The 9,941-nt window shown below is 38.9% G+C and overlaps 1 protein-coding gene and 1 pseudogene across 18 annotated transcripts; one reads left to right on the forward strand and one right to left on the reverse strand.

The window, feature by feature from the left end:
* The first annotated feature begins 250 nt into the window (after nucleotides 1-250).
* On the forward strand, nucleotides 251-9,937 carry LOC104777066 (ABC transporter C family member 12). Of its 17 annotated transcripts, XM_087503748.1 has the most exons (28): nucleotides 345-535; nucleotides 873-1,224; nucleotides 1,355-1,533; nucleotides 1,623-1,662; nucleotides 1,833-1,989; nucleotides 2,070-2,184; nucleotides 2,305-2,385; nucleotides 2,491-2,515; nucleotides 2,723-2,779; nucleotides 3,050-3,115; nucleotides 3,234-3,308; nucleotides 3,384-3,491; nucleotides 3,602-3,736; nucleotides 3,848-3,954; nucleotides 4,059-4,153; nucleotides 4,317-4,484; nucleotides 4,629-4,769; nucleotides 4,883-4,964; nucleotides 5,035-5,083; nucleotides 5,161-5,259; nucleotides 5,339-5,491; nucleotides 5,615-5,985; nucleotides 6,079-6,259; nucleotides 6,339-6,662; nucleotides 6,745-7,501; nucleotides 7,590-7,699; nucleotides 7,790-8,035; nucleotides 8,150-9,937. In XM_087503748.1, exons 17-28 carry the CDS (start codon nucleotides 4,757-4,759, stop codon nucleotides 8,297-8,299), a joined length of 2,535 nt encoding a protein of 844 aa, XP_087359874.1. In that variant the 5' UTR covers nucleotides 345-535; nucleotides 873-1,224; nucleotides 1,355-1,533; nucleotides 1,623-1,662; nucleotides 1,833-1,989; nucleotides 2,070-2,184; nucleotides 2,305-2,385; nucleotides 2,491-2,515; nucleotides 2,723-2,779; nucleotides 3,050-3,115; nucleotides 3,234-3,308; nucleotides 3,384-3,491; nucleotides 3,602-3,736; nucleotides 3,848-3,954; nucleotides 4,059-4,153; nucleotides 4,317-4,484; nucleotides 4,629-4,756; the 3' UTR covers nucleotides 8,300-9,937. The 17 variants fall into 17 exon arrangements, 16 of the variants coding, with proteins under 16 accessions (XP_010499572.2, XP_087359868.1, XP_087359874.1 ...); XM_010501270.3 differs by having other exon boundaries at nucleotides 251-535; nucleotides 4,883-5,083; XM_087503742.1 differs by lacking the exon at nucleotides 5,035-5,083 and having other exon boundaries at nucleotides 271-535; nucleotides 5,189-5,259.
* Nucleotides 8,303-9,741, reverse strand: LOC104778951 (F-box protein At1g30790 pseudogene; annotated as a pseudogene). Its single transcript, XR_015592253.1, has one exon. The product of XR_015592253.1 is annotated as an F-box protein At1g30790 pseudogene (transcript).
* Nucleotides 9,938-9,941: the final 4 nt, after the last annotated feature.

Below are 9,941 nucleotides of genomic sequence, written 5' to 3' on the forward strand. Positions count from 1 at the left end.
GCGATACTACCTTGTAGTTTACATATGCATATAGCCAAAATATACATAAAAGTTGATTTGATTGGGGTTTGTGCACGTAAGCCATGACTTATAAAACAAGAAAATCCAATTGAAAAAAATTTGTTTAATTAAATATTTCACATTGCTTAATGATTAATTTTCGTCTCCATACCTAATCTCCCATTTCTGACAAACGTCAATGGTGGTGTGACTAATAAATAAATGTTTTTTTTTTTCTCATAAATCAATCACACACGTGAATACAGAGTTACACTAACAGACACATGTAGAGATCGGAATTCGCAATGCGTCTTATCTAAGAGAATCCTTTTTTTCTTCTTTTTAAAGTGGGTTTGGATTAGTTATGAAGAAGAACCAAACACTCCCTCCACTAACCACTGACTGGTTCGTCGTTACGCTGCTTTTAGAGTGCTTTTCGGGTTGGGTTGGCTTTTCCTACACATTAGTCTTCTCACTATTGGCAAAAGCTTCAATTTTTTGGGTCTTCTTGGAAAATATCACGAAGCCAAAAAGTGTAATACTTTTCTTCTTCTCCCTAATTCATCTCTCTGTATTAGTAGCGTTCAAGTTGGTTTGGGTACTACTGCTAATGGACTTTCGTAAAGGTTTACAATTAACTTTTTTGCTTTTGGAACCTTAACATTAAGTGGCTTGTCAAAAAAAAAAAAACGCCACTTTGTTATTCTACTGGTGTCAATTCTTGCTTGTAATAATCTATGACAGTTGCCTTGGTTAAGGTTTTAAATTTGGGCATGAAACTGTGTGTGTGTGTGTTGTTGTATTAGCCTTTTTGTATAGTATTAAGGAAATGCCTTTTTTTTTTTTGTTTTCTTCCACTTTGTATAATGAAGGTTTGATTGAAAAAAGATGGGGTTTGAAGCTTTGAATTGGTACTGCAAGCCAGTTGCAGATGGAATTTGGGGAAAAGCAGTGGATGGTGCCTTTAGAGCTTACACGCCGTGTGCCATTGACTCACTAGTGATGCTTGTTTCTCACTTTGTTCTTCTGGGTTTGTGTCTCTACCGGATATGGATCATCTTCTACAATACCAAAGCTCAGATATATCTTTTGAGGAAGAAATACTATAACTGTGTGCTTGGAATATTGGCGTGTTACTGTGTTATTGAGCCTATTCTGAGATTGGTCATGGGGATTTCACTATTTGACATCGATGAAGAGACTCGTGGTCTTCCTCCCTTTGAGGTGACTTTCAATGAGTAACTTTGATTTGTAATCATATGGTTGTGTGGAGATTAACTTCATAAGCCCTTCTTGTTGATATGAAAGTTGTAGGAAAGAAATAAAATAGGATTCTGGTGTTATTCATTGGCAGGTTGCATCGTTGATGGTAGAGGCATTCGCTTGGCTCTCCATGCTTGTTTTGGTTGGGCTTGAAACTAAACAATATGTCAAAGAGTTCCGATGGTACCTGAGATTCGGTGTTGTTTATGTTTTGGTTGCTGATGCTGTCCTGCTGGACCTTGTGTTGCCTCTCAAGAACTCAATCAATAGGTTTGTTATTGTATATTTCATAGAAATGAACTCGATTTGGTGGATAGCCCTGAATTTCATAATAGGATTTCCTCTGTTTGCTATTGCAGAACTGCTCTATATCTCTGTATCAGTTCTAGATGCTCCCAGGTTTGTTAGAACAACTTCCTTATGTATAAGTTTGCAGTTTATTGTTCTCAGAAATCACATCCAAAATCTTCAAACTTACAGAAATATCTACCTTATAGATAGCTCGCTTTTAGAGGAGGCGAGCCATGTGCTAACAATCTAGGTCTTGTTTCATATGGTTTCTGTTTCAGGCTCTTTTTGGAACTCTTCTTTTTATATACATTCCTGATCTTGATCCTTATCCGGGTTACCATATTCTAAACGATGAACCATTAGACAATGTTGAATATGATGCACTTCGCGAGGGAGATCACATTTGTCCTGAGCGACATGCCAGCATATTTTCCAGTAGGTATCCCCGGAAATGATGAAAAAAAATTATTTAATGCTCAGTCTATTATTCTACTGATTTGGATTTCTTGTCTTAGGAATATACTTTGGTTGGATCACGCCGCTTATGCAGTTAGGCTACAGAAAGCCAATAACTGAGAAGGATGTTTGGCAATTAGACAAATGGGACCAAACAGAAACTCTGATCACAAGGTACAGAAGTGTTGCTGCTTGGCTTTTGCTTTCTGCAGTATATATCTTCTTTATATACATGATAGAAGATTTCGTTTAGAATCAAGAACATTCGTATTCACTGGATGAGTGCTTTGACAGATTCCAAAGGTGCTGGACTGAAGAATCACGGAGACTTAAGCCATGGCTTCTCCGAGCACTAAATAGTAGCCTTGGTGGAAGGTAAAAGCTGACGGTTTTTCTAAAAACCGTGTATTCCATGTAGTTTTTACTTAAAGCCACACATTATCGACACTGGCATTAAGTTTCTCTTTTCCATCTTTGTAGGTTCTGGTTGGCTGGTATTTTCAAGGTAAGGATACTGTGGTTTAGTTGTCGTGCTGTTTGAATGATGGTTGCTTAAACTTGTGATCTTGCATCTCGGCTGGCTAAAAGAGATTCCAGAAAAGCTTTTGATTGTTATTTTCCTGTGCATCAGGTTTTACCTGCATCCACAGTTATGTTCAATTCTGTATTTGACAACCCTCAAGCAATTTATGCATTGTTTAGCGTGTTGTAGATTGGAAATGATCTTTCTCAATTTGTTGGACCAGTGATACTGAGCCATCTATTGCGGGTAAGGTCTCTTTCTGCTTAATTTTTACTAAAAAAAATATTGCATAGTTGTTTCTGGCCTCTGACTTATGTGTAACATGTACATGATGTACTCAACGGTCATTACTCATTGTTTTTTAAGGTTTTACATATATAAAAATGAGTAAATAACGCAGTGACATATAGTTCTCATACATGAGTGATGAGCTCTATTTAATAGGCTGCTTGTACTCTGCAGACCTCCTTCGTTTATTGAATCTAACTTATAGAAATCTTTGATCATTTTATGTAGTCAATGCAAGAAGGTGATCCAGCTTGGGTTGGATATGTCTATGCTTTCATAATATTCATTGGGGTGGTATGTATCACAAAATTTGTTACTGATTTCTAAAATTATATTGGCTCATTACCTTTTCTCCAAACTGTCATGTTTGGTTTTCTACCATAATTTTGTCTCCATTTCAATTTCATTTCAGACATTTGGAGTGCTTTGTGAAGCCCAATATTTTCAGAATGTTTGGCGGGTGGGATTTCGGTTGAGATCAACTCTGGTAAATGTTTGCGACTTGTATGATCACTTTAGTCATGTTTATTCTCCAACTAATATTATGCTAGTTACTTTGTAGGTTGCAGCTATATTCCACAAATCTCTAAGACTAACTCACGAAGCTCGCAAGAATTTTGCTTCAGGGAAGGTCACAAACATGATAACAACGGATGCTAATTCACTTCAGGTATACTTAGGTTCAGTTAAACGTCCCGTCTAACTTTCTTAATCTGATATATACTACTTTTGAACAACTGTGGATTTGTAACTGCTAACGTAGTCTCCTGATTATTTCAGCAACTATCGCAACAGCTACACGGCTTGTGGTCTGCTCCATTTCGCATCATTGTGTCTATGATTCTTCTCTATCAACAACTAGGAGTTGCTTCACTTTTTGGTTCGCTGATTCTGTTTCTCTTAATTCCTCTCCAGGTATTTAGCTTCATTCTGTTGATAACCCTGTTTTAATATTGTACAAGTTTTGTGGTAAATGCATATGTTTCACATACAACAAGTCCACATATTCTATTTCTTGATAAACAGACTCTGATTATAAGCAAAATGAGGAAACTGACTAAAGAAGGACTCCAGTGGACTGACAAAAGAGTCGGTATCACAAATGAGATTTTGGCATCAATGGATACTGTAAAGTATGATTGATAATCTTCATTACTTCTGTTTCAGCTTTTTTGAATGATACATTATTAAACTAGTTATTCTACTATTTTCCGTTGGAATTTTCCAACTTTGTTAGATGCTATGCATGGGAGAAGAGCTTTGAGTCTCGGATTCAAGAAATTAGAAACGAAGAGCTCTCATGGTTTCGTAAAGGCGCAGTTACTATCAGCTGTATGACTCCTTATCTTTGTTTTTATACTACCTGCCATTTCTCTAACACATTTCGACAGGATTTACGTATCTTGTATGCACTAACTTCCGTATATGACTTACATTTAGGGATATGTCTTCCACATTAAATAACTTAATCCCCAAACGTGTTTTGCTCTTCCAGTTCAACAGTTTTATACTGAACAGCATCCCCGTAGTTGTGACTGTGGTTTCATTTGGGGTTTTTGTTCTGCTTGGAGGAGATTTGACACCAGCAAGGGCATTCACATCTCTTTCTCTATTCGCAGTTCTAAGATTTCCTCTTAACATGCTACCAAATCTACTAAGTCAGGTTATTTTAACAATCATACCCTCCTCAGCTGTTTCATATACCTCAGTTATATTTTAACTATTAATTTACTAGTCTGCATTTGATCCATCATATGCCCATGGATCACTCTTCATATTCAATTATCTTTTCTACTTCTCTACTTAGGTTGTCAACGCAAATGTTTCACTACAACGCATTGAGGAACTACTTTTAAGTGAAGAGAGAATTTTAGCACAAAACCCACCTCTTCAACCTGGAGCTCCAGCCATTTCTATTAAGAATGGATATTTTTCATGGGATACAAAGGTGAATCCTCAAAATATTCCTCTCTTTTTGAAATTATGTTGAGATGCAATACTAGCTTCTGCAATGCACAGTATACATGACATTCTGACCACAACATTTGCTCGAATATTCAGGCAACCAAGCCCACATTAGCCGATATAAATTTGGAGATACCGGTGGGCAGCTTGGTTGCAATTGTCGGTGGAACTGGAGAAGGTAAGACATCACTTATTTCGGCAATGCTGGGGGAGTTATCTCATGCTGAAACCTCAACCGTTGTTATTAGAGGCTCTGTAGCTTATGTTCCTCAAGTTTCATGGATCTTCAATGCCACTGTGAGTCGCCTTTCTTTTCCATTTGGTCAGTTCGTTTGGCTGGAATTGTACCCGATGCATGTGTTAATATATTGCAGGTGCGTGACAACATTTTATTTGGGTCAGATTTTGAGTCTGAAAGATATTGGAGGGCTATTGATGCGACTGCCTTACAACAAGATCTTGATTTGCTTTCAGTTAAGTGGAAGAAAAACTTACACAGCCTGAGTTTATATAACATTTCTTAGTAACTTCCTGAATTTTGCTTATAATCAGGGCCGTGATTTTACTGAGATTGGAGAACGTGGGGTGAATATTAGTGGAGGGCAAAAGCAGAGAGTTTCAATGGCTAGGGCAGTCTACTCAAATTCAGATGTATACATATTCGATGATCCCTTGAGTGCTTTAGATGCTCAAGTTGCTCACCAGGTATTCATATGGTTGATCCATTATATAAATCATAATCTCCTCAAGCTAACAGATACAGTATTTTATTTCTGAGTAATTATTTAAGGTGCATCTAAGGACAGGCTTAACTGAATCAACTAACAGGTCTTTGATAGCTGTATGAAGAATGAGCTGAAGGAGAAAACGAGGGTTCTTGTCACAAATCAGCTACATTTTCTTCCTTTAATGGATAGAATAATTTTAGTCTCCGAAGGAATGATTAAAGAGGAAGGAACCTTTGCAGAGCTGTCAAAAAGTGGGAGTTTGTTCAAGAAACTAATGGAAAATGCTGGAAAAATGGATGCCCAAGAGGTCAATACAAATGACGAGAACATTTTGAAGCCGAGTCCTACTGTCACGATTGATGTGAGTGAAAGAAATCAGGGCAGTACCAAGCAAGGGAAACGGAGAAGATCCGTGCTTGTCAAGCAAGAAGAACGGGAAACTGGCATCGTTAGTTGGAATGTTCTGATGAGGTACTTAACTCAACATTCATCCGACTCGAAATATATAACATTTCTTTATTCTTTATACACACAGATGATTATAAGATGCTTTTTAACTTTCAGGTATAAAGAAGCAGTAGGTGGCTTATGGGTAGTTATGATTCTATTGGCATGCTATTTATCTACTGAAGTTCTCCGAGTTTCAAGTAGCACATGGTTAAGTTTTTGGACAGAACAAAGCACGTCAAAGAGTTATAGTCCCGGTTTCTACATTGTCGTATATGCACTTCTCGGATTTGGTCAGGTTTGTTTCTGTAAAAGACTGAGATATTTAATTTTGACAAATCACACGAAGTTGACGACTTTTATGGTCATTGTTTCAGGTGGCTGTCACGTTTACCATCTCCTTTTGGCTGATCACATCAAGTTTACGTGCCGCCAAAACACTCCATGACGCGATGCTGAGTTCTATTCTTCGAGCTCCTATGCTCTTCTTCCACACTAATCCAATTGGACGTGTAATAAACAGATTTTCTAAGGATATTGGTGATATAGATAGAAACGTGGCCAACCTAATGAATATGTTCATGAACCAGCTATGGCAACTCCTCTCAACATTTGCACTAATAGGGACTGTCAGTACAATTTCATTGTGGGCAATAATGCCACTCCTAATACTGTTCTATGCAGCATATCTCTACTATCAGGTACTTCCTTCTTCAAATACATGGAGAATTGCTGTTAAACCATATGATCCTCTTGGACTTGACATCATTTTGTGATTTGTAGAGCACATCCCGCGAAGTTAGACGTTTGGATTCCATTACTAGATCACCTATTTATGCTCAGTTTGGAGAAGCTTTGAATGGTTTGTCAAGCATTCGAGCCTATAAAGCCTATGACCGGATGGCAAAGATTAATGGAAGATCCATGGACAACAACATAAGGTTCACTCTTGCAAATACGAGCTCAAATCGTTGGCTCACTATAAGATTGGAGACTCTTGGGGGTATCATGATTTGGTTGACTGCAACGTTTGCGGTTCTGCAAAATGGGAATGCAGAGAACCAAGCTGCTTTTGCATCTACGATGGGACTCCTGCTTAGTTACACTTTGAATATCACTACTCTGTTAAGTGGTGTTTTAAGGCAAGCTAGCAGAGCAGAGAACAGCTTGAATTCTGTTGAGCGTGTCGGTAACTACATTGATCTTGCTTCTGAGGCTTCAGAGATAATCGAGAACAATCGTCCAGTATCTGGCTGGCCTTCAAGAGGATCCATTGAGTTTGAAGACGTTCACCTGCGGTACAGACCCGGGCTTCCTCTAGTATTGCATGGACTGTCCTTTTTTGTTTCTCCAGGTGAGAAAGTAGGAGTGGTAGGAAGAACTGGTGCAGGAAAATCTTCCATGCTGAACGCATTATTTCGGATCGTGGAAATAGAAAAGGGAAGAATTATGATTGATGATAGTGATGTGGCTAAGTTCGGACTGACTGATTTACGCAGGGTCCTAAGTATCATACCACAATCACCAGTTCTTTTCTCAGGTTCATGTTTAATTTAAGACAACATTGTAACTTGTAAGTATATTCCTGCATTCTGGTATTCATTATGAGAATCATTTCTTTAATTTAGGGACGGTGAGATTCAATATCGATCCATTTAGTGAGCACAATGATGCTGACCTCTGGGAGGCTCTACAAAGGGCCCATATAAAATATGTCATCAGCAGCCTTGATGCAGAGGTGTAGTTCAATCAGGGCTTTTATTAGCATTGTTTGTGTTAGTTTTGTTATGATTGAGATTATTGACCAAACGCTCATCACTCTGTGAAGGTCTCTGAGGGAGGTGAGAATTTCAGCGTGGGGCAAAGGCAACTGCTAAGTCTAGCACGTGCATTGCTAAGAAGATCTAAGATCCTTGTTCTCGATGAAGCAACTGCATCTGTTGATGTCAGAACAGATTCTCTGATACAGAGGACCATCCGCGAGGAGTTCAAGCTTTGCACAATGCTTGTTATCGCTCACAGATTGAATACCATCGTCGACTGTGACAAAATCCTTGTGCTTAGCTCCGGTCAGGTAATGCCAGGATTACAATTCATGGAACTCACTTTATTATATCTTCTCGTCCAAATATGGATAAAGGGATTCGTTACATAATAAAAACTATGGGAAATGTCAATATTTTTTTAGGTTTTGGAATATGATAGTCCACAAGAATTGCTATCAAGAGATACAAGTGCCTTCTTCAGGATGGTTCATAGCACCGGACAAGCAAATGCTCAGTACCTTTGCAACTTGGTGTTTGAAAAGAGAGGGACTGGAATGAGTCTGTGTGGATAAAATGGTCACCAGCCTTCCAAAATGAGTATATAAGTTCGGTTTGTGACAAACGACAATGGAAGTTGCAATAGTCACTTTTCATGATGATGGAATACGCATCATTAGCATTTACCAGAGTGCCAAAGTTACAAGGAGATAGTCTTATGCTAAATAATATAGAGGTAAACCTAAAAGATGTGCTAGCATGAAGAACACGTCTTTTAATACTCTTGTGTACATATGACCAACAACTTTTGGGTAGATGCTGCGATGGAGAAATTAAAAATTGAGATCCTTGAAGAAAGGGATACATAAACCAAATTACGGAGAAGCAATACTTTCGACGTGTTGGGGTGAGATGGAGACGTAACATTCCCCTGTGATTCCGTAACGGCGCCTAAACTCTTCATCGTCAGCAATTCCTAGGAGCCTAACGCTTCTGATGTCTTTTCTGCCAACATTGTAATAGTAAATGTAAAATGGTTCAACATAAGCTGAGAGGGTTTTTGGTGCGAAAATGATTTCACCAGCCTTGTTGGTGCCCGGGGAAGTCATACACCTACCTGGCCCCAAAGAGAAAGGAAGCTCAGACGTTTGCTTGGACCAATCATGTGTCGTCACATCCTCTAGTATCCATAAATCAAAACTACGGAAATCAGCATAAGGGTTTCTTGCAACGGAAGCTAGCTTCCCTTTGTATTCGATGAGAATTGATTCGCCCTCCCAGCAAACAACAGGCAAAGGCGCTTTGATAAAACTGATCGTCTCAAATCTGACATCAAAACACATAATCACCGGATCCTTTCTATTTCTTGGGGACCAAGCACCATAATACACAATACCGTTGATGCATACTGATTTGGTAACAGCGAAATAAGGCGGGCTGGTAACCTTAGTGCGTGTCCATGAAGAAGGCCCTCCCCCTCCTCCAAGTGTTAAAACCTCGTGCCGGAGAAAATCAGGAGGCCAGTAAGGATGAGACACCATGGTCAATGCTTTGAATTGATCTCCAACAGGATCGTATCCCCAGAATGTGCGTGGCCCGGCACATGGTAGGATTAGTGTATTTGTTGGTGCTGGGGTTACAGAGAATGAACGTACGACTCTTAGTAAACCCGATTAAGCCATGGACGGAAGCATAGTAGGCGCCCGCGGTAAAGTTCACTGGTATTGTCATTATCGAGGTTGGTTGCCAAAGAAGAAGATTTCTCACATTCGTAGGAAGAGGAGAAGACCAACGTACACCTGTCTGATGCACCCAAAGCGATTAGAAACCGCGATGATCGGATCGTGGAGGACATAGCGTAGTGAGAACTGACGAAACTTTGGCTTCGGATGATGGAAGACCAAATCTTCGATACGCATTGGAACTTCATAAGAGACTTGGCAGGTAGTCTAGTGAGTATCTCAATCTCTAGGTCAAGAGGAACTTGTCTTCTGTCTTTCTCATCGTCCTCCTTCATCAGGAACTTGGCAGGCAATCTACTCACTGAAAACATTCGCCGGTATTAAATTTAGGGTTCCCTCTTTTGGTTGGGGATAGCTATTTTTCTTTAATATAAATAATGAATTCTCTATATTACAATGTACATTAGTACATACAAATGTAAAGTTATCATTAATTCAAGACAAATATAATATATATCGACATTTAGATAACGTG

The sequence above is a fragment of the Camelina sativa genome, chromosome 3 (genome assembly GCF_030686135.1).
Source record: "Camelina sativa cultivar CO46 ecotype springtype chromosome 3, ASM3068613v1".
Lineage (NCBI taxonomy): Eukaryota > Viridiplantae > Streptophyta > Magnoliopsida > Brassicales > Brassicaceae > Camelina > Camelina sativa.

What these genes read in the sequence shown, in the direction of transcription:
- LOC104777066 (XM_010501270.3), top strand. Translation starts at nt 4,064, where the DNA reads ATGCATGGGAGAAGAGCTTTGAGTCTCGGATTCAAGAAATTAGAAACG. An exon ending in CATGGATCTTCAATGCCACT is followed by an intron (nt 5,084 to 5,160) that starts GTGAGTCGCCTT and finishes AATATATTGCAG; the next exon opens with GTGCGTGACAACATTTTATT. An exon ending in TTGTGCTTAGCTCCGGTCAG is followed by an intron (nt 8,036 to 8,149) that starts GTAATGCCAGGA and finishes ATATTTTTTTAG; the next exon opens with GTTTTGGAATATGATAGTCC.